General features: G+C 49.5%; 1 protein-coding gene across 2 annotated transcripts; it reads right to left on the reverse strand.

Moving 5' to 3' along the window:
• Positions 1-544: 544 nt before the first annotated feature.
• On the reverse strand, positions 545-14,301 carry LIG3 (DNA ligase 3). 2 transcript variants are annotated; one of them, XM_032707884.1, is made up of 20 exons: positions 14,185-14,301; positions 13,343-13,893; positions 12,743-12,871; positions 11,607-11,804; positions 11,020-11,171; positions 9,924-10,090; positions 9,163-9,240; positions 8,880-9,048; positions 8,088-8,243; positions 7,513-7,644; positions 6,693-6,772; positions 6,169-6,256; positions 5,504-5,581; positions 5,134-5,257; positions 4,648-4,790; positions 3,806-3,880; positions 3,107-3,253; positions 1,982-2,156; positions 1,185-1,276; positions 545-1,072 (listed from the first exon to the last, which is right to left on the reverse strand). In XM_032707884.1, exons 2-20 carry the CDS (start codon positions 13,872-13,874, stop codon positions 836-838), a joined length of 2,952 nt encoding a protein of 983 aa, XP_032563775.1. In that variant the 5' UTR covers positions 13,875-13,893; positions 14,185-14,301; the 3' UTR covers positions 545-835. The 2 variants fall into 2 exon arrangements, 1 of the variants encoding a protein (XP_032563775.1); XR_004360518.1 differs by lacking the exon at positions 545-1,072 and adding an exon at positions 1,585-1,719.
• Between the last annotated feature and the right edge of the window lie 2,010 nt (positions 14,302-16,311).

Raw genomic sequence — 16,311 nt, forward strand, 5'->3', positions numbered from 1 at the left:
GGAGGTTGAAGGAAAAAAGTTACCTGCCAACAAATGCACGTGGCCATTTGCAAAGCAGTTAAAAGGAATAACTATTTCCAACCCCCCCTTCCTTATTTCATTAATATTCAAGCACTTCCAATAGTTTTGAACAGCTTCCCAGGAGGTCTCAGTTATCCTAAAAGATCGAGGTGCTGGAGTTCCTTTCTCAGCTTTTACTTGTTGAAACATGAATAGCAGAGCACAGGAGCAACATATTCTGGAAAACAAACCCTCCAGGAGGATACTTGGATAATGCCACAGTAGCTGCTCTAAGAGAAGCTTATTTGGTGTCCTGGTTTTAACATGAAACCTACACCAAGGTGTAAATGCTCCTCTTGCAGCCCTGAGTGGAGTGTCAGGGACAGGAGAGAAAAGGCAAAGCCAGGAGAAGGACACGTGACCTTTGTGTAAATTGTACCCACACAGCAAAATTATCCTGGCACTGCAGCCAACAGTGTCACGCAGTGGGTGGTCTGTGTTCCTGTCCAGGCAGAGAATAACCTTTGGAGAATAAGTCCTGAGAGCAAAGGAGAAACTGCTTCAGTTTTATTTCTTTATCTATAAAAATACCCAAACTTTAAAAACCCGAGGCGACCAAACCAGCACCCAGGTGAGTGCAGTGGTCTCCAGTATGGGCAGGAAAATGGGATTCAGCAGTGACATTTCATCAGAGAGTTGTTTTAATTTATTCCATAGGGTTGCTGTGGATCTCTGTGAGCACCTCTGTTGGCATTTTATGTCTGTCCACAACTGCACCTCTCCTTCCACCTACCTAGTTCTGGGCTGCTCCTGTGCCAGGACTGTCCCTGCCCCGCTAGCACGGCGCCACCAGCCTCCTCTTCCGGATGCACTCCCAGATCCACCTGGGAGACACACGCTGAGCACCAGGGTTGTCCTCAATGTCCCCCATGACGTGGGTGGCCGAGGCCGTGTCACTCTCTGGCACCAGGTCCCCGTCGTAGGCGATGAAGTAGCGCCGCAGTTTGTCGAAGTCCCGCACGGAGGGCGGCAGGTACAGCCTCACTCCCGTGAAAATGTCCAGCAGTGGGTGCTGAGGGAGAGAAGGGGGGATGGATTTCCAGATGGAAGGCAAAAGTGAACAGACAACTCCACTGCCTCAGCCTCCTCCCACCCCACAGTGGTTGCTGCCCACCCGACTGTACCTTTTTTCCGTTGTCCTCCATCTCTGATGCTTTTCTCTTCTCCCCTCGTTTCTCCTCGGATTTCTGAGGGGATGCAAGGATTGCTTTGCTCTCTAAAAACAAACAAACTTGTCTCATTTCTGTGCTCTGTCCAGATACTGGTTGTGTATTAACGTGAGGGGAGAGAGTGAAGAGAGTAAAAGGAAAAAGTTTCCTTCCCTCTTTCTGGGAAATCCAAGGATTAGAATGTAATGAGTAAGACACATTTTTCTACTGAAAATGGTGTGGGGGAACCTCCTGGCCTCATTTCCAGGATGCTGCTGCCACCTGCCCTGTGTGCTGTCACCACACTGTCCTTTCTGAAACTGCTCAGCAATTTGCTTCACGTTGTTCCCCAGTGACAAACACAAACTCAATTTACCTGGAAATCACCTCCATGCAGGTGTCTCATTATATGCATGAATTCCATCCAAATAAAATTAAACACTGGTTCATGGCCAAAAACATCTAACCAAAGGGCATGTGACGTGCAGGAACAGGAGCAGGGAACACCAACCTAAAAACGGCATCATCAGTGCTGCTTCCATCCATCTTTTCCCAATCCCAGCACACCTCAGAGCTGTGGCTACTCAATCCATGCTGGGAATAGCACAGGCCAAACTAAGGGTCTAAACAGCTTTGCCCATCCTCCCTGACATGCACGTGGAAGGTGCTGTGGGAGCTTCAAACCTCTGACAGAAGGCAAAGATCCTGACCCAGCCTGCCCCAAACCCAGAGCACACCCCCCAAGCCTCCTCTCCTGGGAAGCACCATCTTACCTTCTGGCTTCTGGGCTTTCGCAGGTGACTTGTTTGGGGGGGTTTTAATACTGCTGTGAGGTGTGGAAGACCTGGAATTCCCCTCATTCTCTCCACTGCTGCCAGCTGTGGACTCATCCTCCTCCCCGGCACCAACACTGAAATCAGCCTTCTCCTTGGAGAGCTGGTACAGCTCCTGCCCCCAGAAACAGAGTGTGAGTGTCTGACACCAGACAGGAGCTGTAACTGTAATTACAGGGGCTCCTCTTGTTTGTTCCCCCCTCAGTGTTTGCTCAGGTGATTTTTCTCCTGCACCTCTTTGTAGCCATTTTCCTGTCAGCTCTGTCCAGGCTCTCTGCATTCCACCCCTCTGCCTGGCATTAAGGGAAACCACACAGGGAGGAATCAAAAGCCACATCCCCATCCTCTGCTGCAGAGCAAGACAGACTAATTCATCAGAGCCTGAGGGATGAACAGTGCCTGCTGCTCTCCCTGGAACAGCCCATCTGCAGAGGGCACTGTGCCTCTCTCTCCCCTGCCTGCACAGGCTGCAGGACAGCAGGGGGCTGGATCACTCCTGGTTTCCACAGCACAACAAGCACTGGCAGCTGCTGCCAGCACCCCACAGGCTGTGTGAGGACAGCCCAGACTGCAGGAACTACCTGAGCTCAGAGCTCATCCCCAGCTCACTGTGGGACTGGCACCAGGACAATTCCATCAGCAGATGAGGAGGAGTGGGTGGGTGGAGCCCAGGGGTCCTGGCTGGCTCCCACTTGCCCCAGGTTATCCACAGCCACTTCCCAAATGATCTCCCAATTGGGAAACAATGACCCTAAAGAGAATGAATGCCATCTCCCTGGGGAAGGCAATTCCTCACCACGGGGTGGTACAGGAGCTGATACAACCAGCTGCCAGCACAGGCTTTCCTGACAGGGCACAACACAACAGCTCAGGAGACTCGAGAGACCCCGTGACAGAGGGACATTCACATCCCAGCGAGCGGCCTGAGGAAAGGGAAGGTGCCATCCCGGGTCCCAGGTGGGAGGTGCCTTCACCTCACCCCCTGCTACCCAAACCTGCATTTTACCCATGCACTGTTGTCCGAGCTCCCAGCCCAGCAGGTGCAGGAGTGCTGTGTCAGCTCACCTTGAGCTGCTGCAGGTTGGTGGCCGTCTGCCAGTCCTTGTCGTCGCGGATGCGGGTGCAGCGCGGGAAGCGGATGGAGATCCCGTCGGCAGTGTGGGCCTCGGCCTTGGAGAACTCAGCCCCCGTGATCTCCCACACTGGGGCTTTCTGAACACACCAGGGAGGAGGACACATCACATTCCTGTGTTCTCTCATGAAACAACTGATCAATAACCCCCCTCCCTGTTCCAGATACACAAACCGACCACCTTCAGGACCTTAATTAGAAAAACCTACTTTTTCCACTAAGTCAAAGATCCTTCACTATAACATATCATACCAATTTCTAAATAACACCTTTTCTTTCAAGCATAAAGCAGACTGACCCATTTCCTGAAACAACAGCAACTTTTGGGTTACAGCTGTGCTTCAACTGCTCAAGTCAGACTTTTCATGTCTCAAATTTAAAGTAAGTTCACTTCTGGAAGGGATTTAATGCACAAGAATGTTTCCCAAAAGTGCTGCAGGTGTGATTCCTTCATGAAGCTTTTAGCCTCAAAAGCACCTGCAAGACTGAGAAATAAAAAGTTGTGCTTTATTTCCCATTCCAAGTATGAAGACTAATTTTGTAACAGAGACAACTTGTACACTTAAAGGACATGAAATAGATTGTTATGTCAGGGCTGGGAAATGGAGTTAAATGACTATGACAACACTTACCTTTGGGTCTGGGACAATGAAGTCTGGGTAGTAGATTTTGTTTATTTTTAGCCACCGTGGAATTTTACTAGGATCCTGTTAATTAAAGCACAAACTCAAAATAATAGCACTTATATATGAACCTACTACTACAAAAGTTGCTGAAACATAACCTAGAAGTAAATCAGCAGATAGGTATTAGATTGCCTTTGCATGGATGAAACTTGCTCTAGCCTGATCTGCAGCAGTCTCTCTCATCTAGAAAATCCCAAATATTACCTGGAACACAGCTCTCAACTCCTGTCATTCGTGTGTGAAACAATAACACTGTTGCTCCAATTGTGATTCATGTAAAACTACCCATTTTTTTAAGATTCTACAGGCCTGATGCAAATGGCCTTCAGGATGTCAAGTAAATATTAAAATTCTGTTTATTTGTCGAGTCTTGAAAAGTAGGATTCCTCACATAAACAAGCCAGTCAGAAATGTCTGAACTCCAACACATCAGGTTATGGAGCTGCAAGTCTGATTCGAGCTCTTCTCTCCTGCAGCCCCATCTAGTGACTGTCTCTGCCAATTGCAAGATGCCCAAAAAAATCGGTACCCTTCCCAATAAAACTCTGTCCAGGCAGGAAACAGATGGTGCCTGGCTTCCCACTCAGTGTCTGAGTACAAATCCCAGGCAGTGCCTCATCAGGAGCTGGCTGTACTGACACCTCACTTGTGCCAGAGTGGTTTATCTGCTTTAACTCTTACTCCTTCCTGGCAGAACACTTAAACCAGCATTTAACCAGCACCTCGACCTCAGCTCAGCCCTTTGCTGAGCACCCCTTTGCTCCCCTCCACCCCAGAGCCCCTCTCACCTTGCTGATCTTCACCATGTCCAGCTCCGTCTGCAGACGCGCCAAGGTGGCATCGTCGTGGCCACCGGAGCACTTGGTCACAGTGCACCACTTCTCACTCTTGGGATCGTAGCAGCCCATGAGGAAGATGGACATCATCCCACCTGCACAGGGAAGGGTAGGGTGGGTCACATCTACAGGAGGAGCCACAGCTTTTCAAAAAGCAAAGTAAGGAGCCAAACTCCTTTTCCATCTTTGGGAGTCAAAGGGAGCTGGGCTGGTGATGGCTCCAGGGCATCGGCTCCCACGTACAGAGCCCCTGCAAGAGCCCAGCCCAACCACTCCAGCCCTGCTGTGCCAACTACCCCACAGTAAACTCAGCCCAGCACCTCATGGGCTGCAGCACACAATCACTGTTACAGCCAATCTCCTTCTGGTAGGAACAGGAAAAAGCCTGGGAGTTTCCTGAACTGACAGATCTCCAGTGAGAGCCAACTCCAGACTTGCCTTTACTGCCTTGTCCATAGAAAGCTCCCAGCACCACCAGGTCAGCTGTGTCAGCCATGGCCCCCTCGTTGAGATAGTCCTTCTTCACCTTCAGCCAGTGTCGTTTGCCTGGTTCATAATTTCCCTGTGCAAAGCAAGGCAAGAACCCCCCTCAGAGAGCTCACCAGGTGGGCAGCAGCTCCTTGAACAGCCCTTGCCTTTATCCAGCCCAGCAGTGCTCAACATGTAAGGAACAACCTGGACTGGATGTCAGCACCCACAAAACCCAGAGATGTTCCAAGAAGGCTCAGCCTTGTGTGCTTCATCCACAGATTCTGTTGTTATTCCCCAATTCCCAGCACACACCAGTGAAGAGTAAATGTGAACTTGCCTTTATATCTTTCAACACCAGTCCTTCCAGTCCCTCACGGATCACTCGGGTGATCATATCGGCCAGATCTGAAGCTTTCTGAAAAGGAGAGGAATCATGGTGAGCTCAGGACTGCCAAAGGGGCTCCAGGCTTTCTGTTTAGAGCAGTGGTGCACTAAACCCAAAGCAACTGCAGAGAGAGGAACAGGTAACTTCATAACAGTTTTCCAGGGAGGATCCTGTATGTGATCTCTTTGCTGCACATTCACTGACTTCTCCAAGAAGAGCAGGGTTGGCTTGTTAAAAGTACCCCTCAGAGATGAGGCTGCCCCACTGTGACCCAAGTATGTCCCAAGTATGTACACTATCAGACTTTCTCAGGCAGCAGCACCTGCTTCCTTTTCTATCCACCTGCCTTGGGACCTATGAACCTTCTTCCTCCCAGAATGCTTTCTCTGCCCAAAACATCCAAACACTCTCCACCAAACCCAAGGCACTACCTATATCAGTAGCTCGAGAAGTCTTGCCCACAGAGCAGAAGTGGAACCATTCTGACAGGGTGAACTTGCAGACACAATCCTAACAAAGGCTGTGTGGTAGAGGAGCAGTGCCCAGAGTGCAGCCCTGGGGAGTGAACACTGAGCTCACCAGTGAACACTGAGCTCACCAGTGAACACTGAGCTCACCGTGACGTGCTTCATCTCCGAGAACAGGATCCGGTTGGGGATTTCCACCATGTTGTCGTGGAGGAACTTGCGACGTTCACACAGAGGCCTAAACCAGGGAATGGGTAATTAAGGACAAGCAGCAACTTTAACATGAGGTAGCAGTCACATGAACATTGGAAATAAAAGCTATTTAAGTTATTAAATGATTTATCCTACAGAGTTCCAGACAGGACAACTAATCCTTACTTTCGTCCAGGAAGTTATAGAATAGAAACTCTGCGTTTAATGGTGTGTTTAATTTCAAAGGACATAAGATGAGCTGGTGCTGGGCCACACCCAATTTATCTGAAATGTAGCTGAGTCCAACATTCTGGAAGTGCAGAGCAAGATGGAGCTCCATAGTGAAACTCTCTGGCACAGCAAGGACCCTCCCACGCAGGAGTGATTTTACAGGCTGAGTGGCCAGTGTGACAGCCACAGTGAACTGGTGGTTTCATGCTGGGAAACCAGTCAGGCCACTCTCACACCTGCCAGAGACACACCTGTCCATCAGGCTGATGTTGTTGAAGTAGATGCAGTCAAACACAAAGAGGCAAACGTTGGCATCCTGGAAAGCAGCTTTCTGGAAGACAAGATCCATTGAGAGAAATCCGCAGTCACAGCAAGCAGCAACACAGAGTTTCAGAAAAGTAACAGAAACAAAAGGATGGATTTTTAGCTCCATAACATTTTAGTTAGGATAAGCTTAGGCCTCTTCTAATGGGCAGAAGCATTCTGAGAATTAAGATTCAGACTGAATGTGTCAAAGAATAAACTAAGAAGATAAAACACGTTAATTTCCTGGTGACAGGGAAATAATACCACAAATATTAATGACCTGGGGCAATGCAACATCTGTCACTGCTGCTGCAACAAAACCCAGAAAATTTCTAGAGACATCAGATTAATGGCTACTTCTAACCTAAGCCCCTAGAGCTTAATTTTCACTTTACTGTCCTCTTTCTCACCCTCATTTAGTCCAGCCACAAGCTCTACATAGCATTCATACTCTATATCATTGTGGTCTCCCACTCTGCTTATCCTGGCTTGAGCAATCACAGAATTGCAAGATTTTCCAATTATTTTTTAAATATTTATCTTGAGCTGAAGTTTTCTTACTGTTCTGCCAGTGATCATGTTAATATAAAAATCAATTGTATTAGGGCAGTAGCTTTTCATTAATAGTGATCTTATTCATTCTCCAGATGCTCCAGCAAGCACCAGAGCTCTGAAAGTACCCTGTGATAACCTGCTGGTGCATTTAAGTCAGCACAATAACAGCCTCCAACCACAACAAGGGGGGGTTTATTTAATTTCTTTTACCTTGTGCACGCCAAGAGTTCCAAAAGGAAGTGGCTTGCCAGTTTTGTTGTCAATCAGAAGAACTTCTGAATCCAGGATCATACTTTGCCCACCAGGGAAAGCCTGGGGGATGAAGTCCTTAAAATGGGCTACCTTGGGAAAAAAAAGAAAAGAAAAGAAAAATAAGTCTATTGGCTGAAGAGAGGGAGTCACTCCAATGAAGGTGTTTTCTCCTGAAGTGTCTGAGGCACACGTGGGCATATCTGCACTAGGTTTACTATGGTACACACAGCACAGCCTACAAATAAAAAGATGAGGCTTGAATAAATAGAACCAAGTCACCCAACTGGCATCAAGGCTCCCAAAATGCAATTCCATAAAGAGGATTCTATGGCACGTAGAAACTTGAGTTTCAAGCCCTTAATGTGCACCAAAACTAAGTGATTACAATTCTACCAAGTGTTGCTTTTCCAGGTTCCAAATACCTACATAAATCAGAAATAAGTTTACAAGAGAAGGAATCCTCCTTTGCCACAGAAAGAAGTTATTGTGGAATCCAGTCGGGGAGCTGGCACAACCAGGGCACAGGTGCTTACTTTGTGTGGGAGGACGGGTTTGAGGCTCCTGCTGAAGTAGCTGAAGTGATCCCCATTTTTGTGGACCTGCACCCTCTCCCCATCGTATTTGATCTCGGCGTACATGCCATTGGGGCACTTCTTCATGGCATACTCGATGGACTTGCAGGCTTCAGCCTTCAGGGGGAGAGAGAAGATACAAACTCAGGTGATACACTGGAAAATAAAGACACTTGTCCCTAAGTTCATGAAGGAACTACCGATTTCCTTGTAAATATTTTTGTCCAGGGTCTCTGATAGCTAGTCCAAGTTTTCCTTTTCTTAATTACTTATTTACTTAGAATTGTCTGCATATGCCCAGATAATTACAGCTTTTCAGTGCTTATCTCCTCCAAACGCTTAAAGGTGTAAGCACTGTGCTTTTTGCAGGAGTGCACTCAGCCCAGAAGTAAATATTTGACTCTAATTCGTTCAAACAAAAAGCCAAACTTATTTGAATCTCTAATCCAGTGGAAAGCTAACAGTATTTCTAGAGAAAGGATCAACTTCTGGAAGGCCAGCAAACAAAACACAAAAGTCACTTTTAAAAGCAAGTCACGATTTTTGCTTGGCAGTGGCACTGAAGGTACAAGGACTGAGTACAGTGAATATTGGTCTTTCAGAGATGCTCTGTGAAATGGCATTAAACAAAAATCAGCACTGTGAGCTCACATTGCCCACAGCCACTTCTCTGGCTGCTGATCCCTCCAGGGGAGGGTCTCTGCCAGCACTCCAGAGCTCCATCTCTCGCTGGGCTGGGGGGAGCCGACGTACCAGCATGGGCTGCACGGGGGTCATGAGCGAGGCCTGCACGCTCAGCGTTCGCTTCAGCCCCGGCGCCTTCTCGGCCTCCTGCTGGTTGTGCAGCACCCGCTCCACCACGTCCTGCAGGTTCCGCGAGGCCTTGAACGCCTCGTAGGCATTGGGATCCAACGCGTCCAGCCTGGGACAGAGCGGGGAGGGAGAGGGGGGGAACACGGATCAGCATCGGGTCTGCTGCTCCTGGCTGGAGAAACGAGCATTTCTGGTTTTATCCCACAGTGAACGTCAGACTCACACGTGCTTCGCTCCGGCGTTCATTTTCAAGTCGTGCTTAATCAGCCGGATGATGCATTTCAGGTCGTTGCCTGTGCACCTGAAGAACAAAAGAGAAGTGCCCACCGTTGCTGAATCTTAACTGAACCACTTTCCAGCTGAAAAGAAGAAACTGAGCCAGGTCTCTTTAAAAGAAAAGGTCCTCCCCTTACAGAGGGTTTAAACTCAAAGGAGGACACACATTACTAACGACACCCCAGAGACACAAGAGAACATCCAAAAGGCTTTTTAGCATCTTTATGTTGGAATGCCAATATTAATTCTGCCTCAGCGTTGATGTGCCATCCAAAATGTATTTAATTAATGCATTGAGTCTAAGTGATAGTAACATACTCAGCCTCAAATCAACACAAAGAGAGCCAGACCAAGAATCTTTAACACGTCTTAATTGCATTTCCCAACATACCTAAAGAAAAAAGCAACTTAATTAACAGCTAAACCCCATTAAGGTAGTTCTGCAAGTCACTTGTTTGGTACTGATTGAACAGTGTCCTAACAGGCAAGGATGAAGTTCTCTGGCACGAAAAGGAGCCACACACATTCTCTACTGCTGGTCAGCTGTCAAGGTGTTTTAATCACACCACTAACAGCAGCTTGTGGATGTTAATTAAGTTCAGTTTCTGTGGCTCATGATTAATCTCTCAGCTATTCCAGCTTGTGATCCTTGGGTAACCACCTCCCTAGTGGCAGGACAAACCTCCAGAGGCTGATTGCTTCCCTTACCTGCGACTGATTTGGTGCAGCACACTTTGCTGGTCGTCCTCCTTAGTGAGCTTTGAGAGCTGGATCAGGAATTCATCGACCTCCTGGATGGTCAGGAGGCTTTTGGCCGCTGGAGGACAAGTCCTGCTCTGTTCGAAGAAGATGCGGACGGTCTCGGAAACATCTCCCTGTCTCCAAAACAAAACGAGGCTGTGGATCAGAGTGGGGATGTCACTGGGGATTCAGCATGATTCCAGTAACCAGGATAAAGGACAGGAGTGATGCTGGGATTGCATGAAGCATTTGGAATCAAACATTCAAAGAAGCTGTCACGACAAGGAACAAAGCTGCTCAGCTGTTCCACTTGCTAAAAACAGTAAATTAAAATACCAACATCATCTCACGGCTCTATTTTTCACTGCAGCATCACAGATCCCTTATTTCCTCAGGGTGAATCCACCTGTAAATCCAAGGATCTGAAACAGGCTGGTACTGTCACCAGAAGGTGACAGTATGTACCAGAAGGCAGTATGTACCAAGGCAATAAACAGAGATGAAAGAATTACCTTCATCACCTAATTCACCCATTTTCTCCATCCTGCACTGAATCAGAGCATGCACAGTCAGTCACCAACTCCTGTGCCCAGGGATCCAATGCACACCTGAGCACTTGCAACTGTACCAGTGCAGCTCAACTGTATCCACCAACTGCACCTCATGGTAACACATCTGTTAATTGAATCCCAGTTTTTGATACGTGATGTTACAAAAAGAGTACTATGAATCCCTTACAGGAATGTGCCAGACAAAGCAGTTTAGACAAACAGATGCAGCCCAACTTGCCTAGATATTTTAGTCTTGCTTTCTAAAGCTGGATTTAATACAGGTGAATTTGTATCTTTCTTTCTACTCAAAAATTATTTTCTAAAGGTTCCAGATGGCAGGAAATGCTGTGAAAACTGCTAAAGCCAAGAAAAAAACAAAATAAAACCACCAGTTCCCATTCTAACAGTCAAGCTAACACTTTCAAATAGGAGTAAAAAACCCAAAGCATTACAGAATTTCCATAACCAAAGACTGAAGAGCAGAAATGCAGAGAACTGCTGTCTGTACTCACCTGTTCCAGGTCCCGGACCATTTCATCTTGGTTGCAGTTAAAAATCCTACTAAACAGCTTCACAATCTGCTTATCATTCAAGTTGTAAACTATTTTAATGACACCTGGTAACAGCAGCTTAATGGTCAAATATACATCACCATGAAAACCATCTGGGGAAAATAAGAAGCACAGACCATTATAAGTGTGATAATTTATTTACACAATACAGGCTCTGGTTGGCTGTGCCCATTTGCATGACCCTGGGGATGAAACCCACAGCTGGGCCTTCCTCTTTGCACCATTCTGCTCTGCTTCACGTGAAAGGAGATTTTTTAGGGGAAGCACCCAAGATTTTTCTCCAAATGTGATCTCAGCACTAAATTTGGCACCTGAGAACGTTCCCTACAACAGCAGAGCGAGACATTCTTGTCTGAATTTATTTGAACAGTTTGCAAACATTATCTCCACAGCTCAGAAATCACCACAGCACACAGCTGCGACTGCACAGCAACCCGATTTTATTTCACCTTTCCCTTTTGAAATAAAACCTTTGAGGTTGACTGACAGGGCTTTCACACACTCAGAATTCCAAGCAGGAACCATACCTCCTCCAGACCCCTTCCTCAGGAAGTCCTGGATGATCTGTGTTTTCACATTGTAGCTCAGCTTTTCAGCCACCATGGCACAGAGCTTCCGGAACTCCCGCAGCAAACAGTCCTTGTGCTTGGGATCACACTTGGCTGCAGACAGGCTGGACTTGTGGGAAGAGTTTGCAGGGACAGCTTCTGAATTCTTTGGCTTGGCTGCACCAAAGACAGCACAAGTTGCTTTTTTAGCAAGTACAATACAGTGCAAATTTTGAAGATACCTCTGCTTGGCAAGCTGAGAACGATCTCAGCATGCTGGAAAAGCTTCAGAACTCACTGATGATGTGTGCTGTCCCAAAATTTGTGACTTTACATTTTATTATAATAAAAATAATAATAAAAAAATTTAAAATTATTTTTATTTTTTACATTAAACAAAAATTTTCTGGGCCTTAATTCTGCCAGACAAGTATGATTAAACCATGGTGAAAAGGAGTTCCAGCTGGCAGATGCCTCAGTTTTGCCTCTACTTTATAAGCCTTTGCTCTTCGTGGCAAGATGTTTTCATAAAATCATTTCTAAAACGGGGGGAAAACGTCCCCATCCCATTTTCTCTTTTAACATCAACATCCCTACACGTGGTGATCTCTCTGGCTGTGCTGTGGCTGCATGTGCTCTGGAAGGTTTGGAGCTACAGGTCAGTCAGAGTTCCCACATCGACTGCCCCTCTGGCAGCTGCTTCCCAGCACAAGCTGCTGAAGTGTAACAGTTTTCCCTTCCATGAACACCACCACTGGGAATCCCCCCCAGTCATTTTTTGAGAGATTTCGAGCTTCACACGGGATAACTTTAGTCTATACCTTCAGTTTGACTGGAATTGGGCAATGGATGAAGGCAGTATGGAGTCAGCAGGACATTAGCCTGACAGTGGGGGTTATGGCAGAACCTTTCTTTCCTTGGGAATGCCAGAAACTCAAACATTTTTCATGATGTTCTCTCAAGACTGACGGCCTAAGAAAGACAACTTCTGGCAAAGAAGAATTTTAAAAGACTAATTAAGACTAAAGTATCTAAAGATAAAAAACTACTGATCTGAGCCAAGTTAAAACTGTTATTAGAAGAAACTGATTTTCCAGAATCAGTTTAAGTCTTACCTGTGAAGCCAGAGAACTTCTTTGGTGATGGATTGACAAGGTCTTTTGTAGTCAGCTGTCCTGTGGCAGTGAGTTTAGCCTGGACTATCACCTTCTTCTTCGGGGTACTTCCAGCCTTGGAATTGGCTTCTGCAAACCAGCAAGGTTCAAACAGGCAGTCAGAAATAATCTCACACATCCCTCAACATATTACCTGATAACAAAGTCTTAGAAGAACTGGGAATTGGAGAAGAAAAAAAAAAAAAATGGACATTTTTCAGATAACAAAAGTTAAAAAGAATATGTAATTTACTAAAGATCATGGAAAAAGCTGAAAGTGGAAAATAACTGATGCTTTCTCCTGGGATTTATCTGTCCATGAATTAAACCATTTAGAACTTCTGCACAATCAGTTGTGACAAATTAATCAAGAGGTGCCTCTGTAGAAGTGACTGTTTCTTCCCTTTCCTACAGGGCTGAGACAGAGGTTGGAGCAGCACTACCCACTTTGTCTCTAAGCCATACAAGTACATCCCTGAGGATTTCGTGGTAAAGGCACAGCTGGGTGGCATAACTTGAAAGTAAGTAGAAAAGTGACCCAGATGCTGCCTTGTGTCTCACCTGAGATGTGCTTGTTGATTAATTCTTTATCCTCATCCTGCAGCTCCTCCCATCCCTCCAACTCTGTGATGTCTTCGATTTTCTTGGTGGTGGCCCGGGCCTTGTCCAGCTTCTCAAACATGCACTTGACATGGTACCACTCCTTCATGTCCCCGCCAGACTCCGTGAAAGGGTTGGGGACAATCTTCCCGATGCGGCACACCCCCTTCACGATCTTCTCCTTGCACTTCTTGCAGCCGGCCGTGCCGCGCTTGGCATAGTCCACGCAGTACCTCTGCTCGGCCATGTCCTCTGCAGCCGTGCAGGCTGGACGCGGCCCAGGGCTCAGAAACAGGGAGAAGGGGAAAGCCCCGGCCCCGCCGCCCTGCAGGGACACGGGCTGTGACAGCAGCTGGCACCAGTGCCCGGCGCCGAGTCCCACGCAGCAGGAGAAGGCTCTGGGCAAGCAGACCCGTGCGAGGGGGTTGAACAGCCCCGTGCCCCTGCTGAGGGCCCGGGCGGCGTGTGACAGAGCCCTGCAGCCCGTGGGCATCCAGTCCGTGCAGGGAGTGCTGCGGGAGAGCGGAGACTGAGCACCCCCTGCCTTCTGCCCGCCGGGAGCCCCTCGGCCCCCCAACCCTCCCCCTTCCCCGCCCGGGACCCGCTCCACAGCGGCCTCACAGCCCCGCCGAGCCCTCCGCACACCCCGACGCCCCACAGCCCACACCGTGACCCCCACAGCCCCCCCTCAGCCCCTTCTCCCCTCACACGCCCGGCCCGCCCCCGCTGCTTTCCCGCGCTGCCCAACCGCGGCCTCCCGCCGCCGCACGCCCCAGGCCGCCCCCCCGTCCACCTCCGCTCACCGAGCTCCTCACGGCGCCGCCATCCCGCCCTCCCCGTTCCGTCCGGTGACCCCTGGGACCCTCCCCCGACCTCCCACAGCCCCAGCCCAGCGCCTCAGCGCGGGGCGGCCGCCGGGACACGGAGCGCCCGCCCGGCTTCCGTAGAGGAACGGGCGCGCGCGCGCCGCGCCGGGCCCCGCCCCTTCCGCACCCAACGTGCCTCGCGCGGGGCCACGCCCCCCCGCCCCGCCCCGGGCACGCGGCGCGAGCGTGTTCCTGCCGCGCGCGTGGCTGAGGCGGCGCCGCGCGCGACCTGAGGGCGGGGAGAGTCAGCACCCTGAGGGGATACAGAGTTCGTGCCCTGAGGGGACGGAGAAAGAGTCTGTTCCCTGAGGGGATGAAGGGTCCGTGCCCTGAGGGGAGGGGGGAAGAGTCCGTGCCTTGAGGGGATACAGAGTCCGTGCCTTGAGGGGATACAGAGTCCGTGCCCTGAGGGGATGAAGGGTCCCGTGCCCTGAGGGGAGGGAGGGAGAGTCTGTTCCTTGCGCGGATATAGAGTCCGAGAGCTGAGGGGATACAGGGTGCGTGCCCTGAGGGGAGGGAGGAAGAGTCTGTGCCCTGAGGGGATACAGAGTCCGAGACCTGAGGGGATGAAAGGTCCGTGCCCGAAGGCGACTCCGGGACTGTGCCCTGAAGTGGTGGAGGGTCCCTCCCCTGAGGGTCCGCGCCCTGAGGCGATGGCGGTTCCCCACCACACGGATGGTCCCACGGGAGCGCTGTGCTCTGCACGTCCCGCCCTGAGGCGATGGCGGCTGCCTGTCCTGAGGTGGCGGCGGTTCCCCAGCACACGGATGGATCCTCAGGAACGCTGTACCCTGCCTGTCCCTGTCTGGGCGATGGCGGGTTCCCACCACACGAATGGTGACACATAAGCACTGCGCCCTGCGTGTCCCACCCTGAGGTGATTCCCTAATCCCGGCCTCCCAAACTCGATTCCCTAATCCCGGCCTCCCAAACTCGATTCCCTAATCCCGGCCTCCCAAACTCGGCATTCCAAGCGCACTACCTCAAGTTGGGGCAGGCCTGAGGGAATGCCCTGTCCGTGCCTGCTCCACGTTGCCCTCCAAGAGCGCTTCACGATGCTGGTGCAGGTTTGAGGCACTTCCCAAACCCCAGCCTCATGGAACTGACCCTTCAAGAGTACTGGACCGTGTTGGTGCAGGTTTGAGGTGCTACCATGTCACCTGGCCCTCAACCCGGGCCCTCCATCAGTGCACACTGTCCCTGCACAGCCCTGAGGTGCTGCTCTACCACTTGACCTCCCAAAATTGTCCCTCCCAGAGCCTTGCCCTGAAGTGCTGCTGTATCACCCCAGCCCCCTGAGAACAGCCCTCCATCCCAGTAGAGCGGGCACACACCTGCAGTCCAGCTGTTGGCTCTCTGGTGGTGGCAACCGGCCCTGTTTCTCTGATAAAAGTGCTGTTGTGCTGTGCCAGGAGGCTGCTGAGGGAGCTGGAATGGATGGAACACACCACCACAGGATTCCTGCCTTCGTCCAGGGAAAGGATGCTGTGTAGGTTGACACGGCCAGGCTGTCTCTGACCTGCTTTGCTGTATCTCAAAGGCAGAGTATGAGACATAAGATATGGAATTTGCTTCACCAGCCACATATTTGTCTTTTTGCTGGCCTTCAGCTAGTTGCAGAGCAAGCTACAGGCAGTCTTCCTCTTCTCAGCACACCAAACTCCAGCTACACAAACCACACTATTTGGAGCTGTGGATGAGTGCAAAAACTATGTGATCACAAAACTGGGATGAAGTCTGACATAAACATTTCTGATCAGTGGGATCTGGCTATGGAGCAGACTGTCTGCATTAATTTTCAGTACTTTATATTGCAATACTTTGCTCTTGGACAGTGCCTTCAATCCATCATTTCAGGACGGAAACACACCTTTCTGTCCCTCATGGTCCAGAAGTGGTGGAAACCCCAAAACAAAAGAAAGAAATAAGCACCCCCAACCAAATCCAACGGGGGCTCTGAGCCACAGAAGAGGAATTCCAGAAGGATTCAGGGACTTCATGGAGGACTTTCTGACTGCTATTTACTTTCTGTGGAAGACACCCAGACCAGCACCAGATTGTTCC

Source organism: Chiroxiphia lanceolata, chromosome 20, assembly GCF_009829145.1.
Source record: "Chiroxiphia lanceolata isolate bChiLan1 chromosome 20, bChiLan1.pri, whole genome shotgun sequence".
Classification (NCBI taxonomy): domain Eukaryota; kingdom Metazoa; phylum Chordata; class Aves; order Passeriformes; family Pipridae; genus Chiroxiphia; species Chiroxiphia lanceolata.

Bases quoted from the DNA above. Each gene is read 5' to 3' on its own strand.
- LIG3 (XM_032707884.1), bottom strand. From the start codon at position 13,874: ATGCCCACGGGCTGCAGGGCTCTGTCACACGCCGCCCGGGCCCTCAGC. The intron at 5,582-6,168 runs GTGAGCTCAGTG...TCTCCTTTTCAG, and splicing joins CGGAGATGAAGCACGTCACG to AAAGCTTCAGATCTGGCCGA. The intron at 3,881-4,647 runs GTGAGAGGGGCT...TTTAATTAACAG, and splicing joins ACATGGTGAAGATCAGCAAG to GATCCTAGTAAAATTCCACG.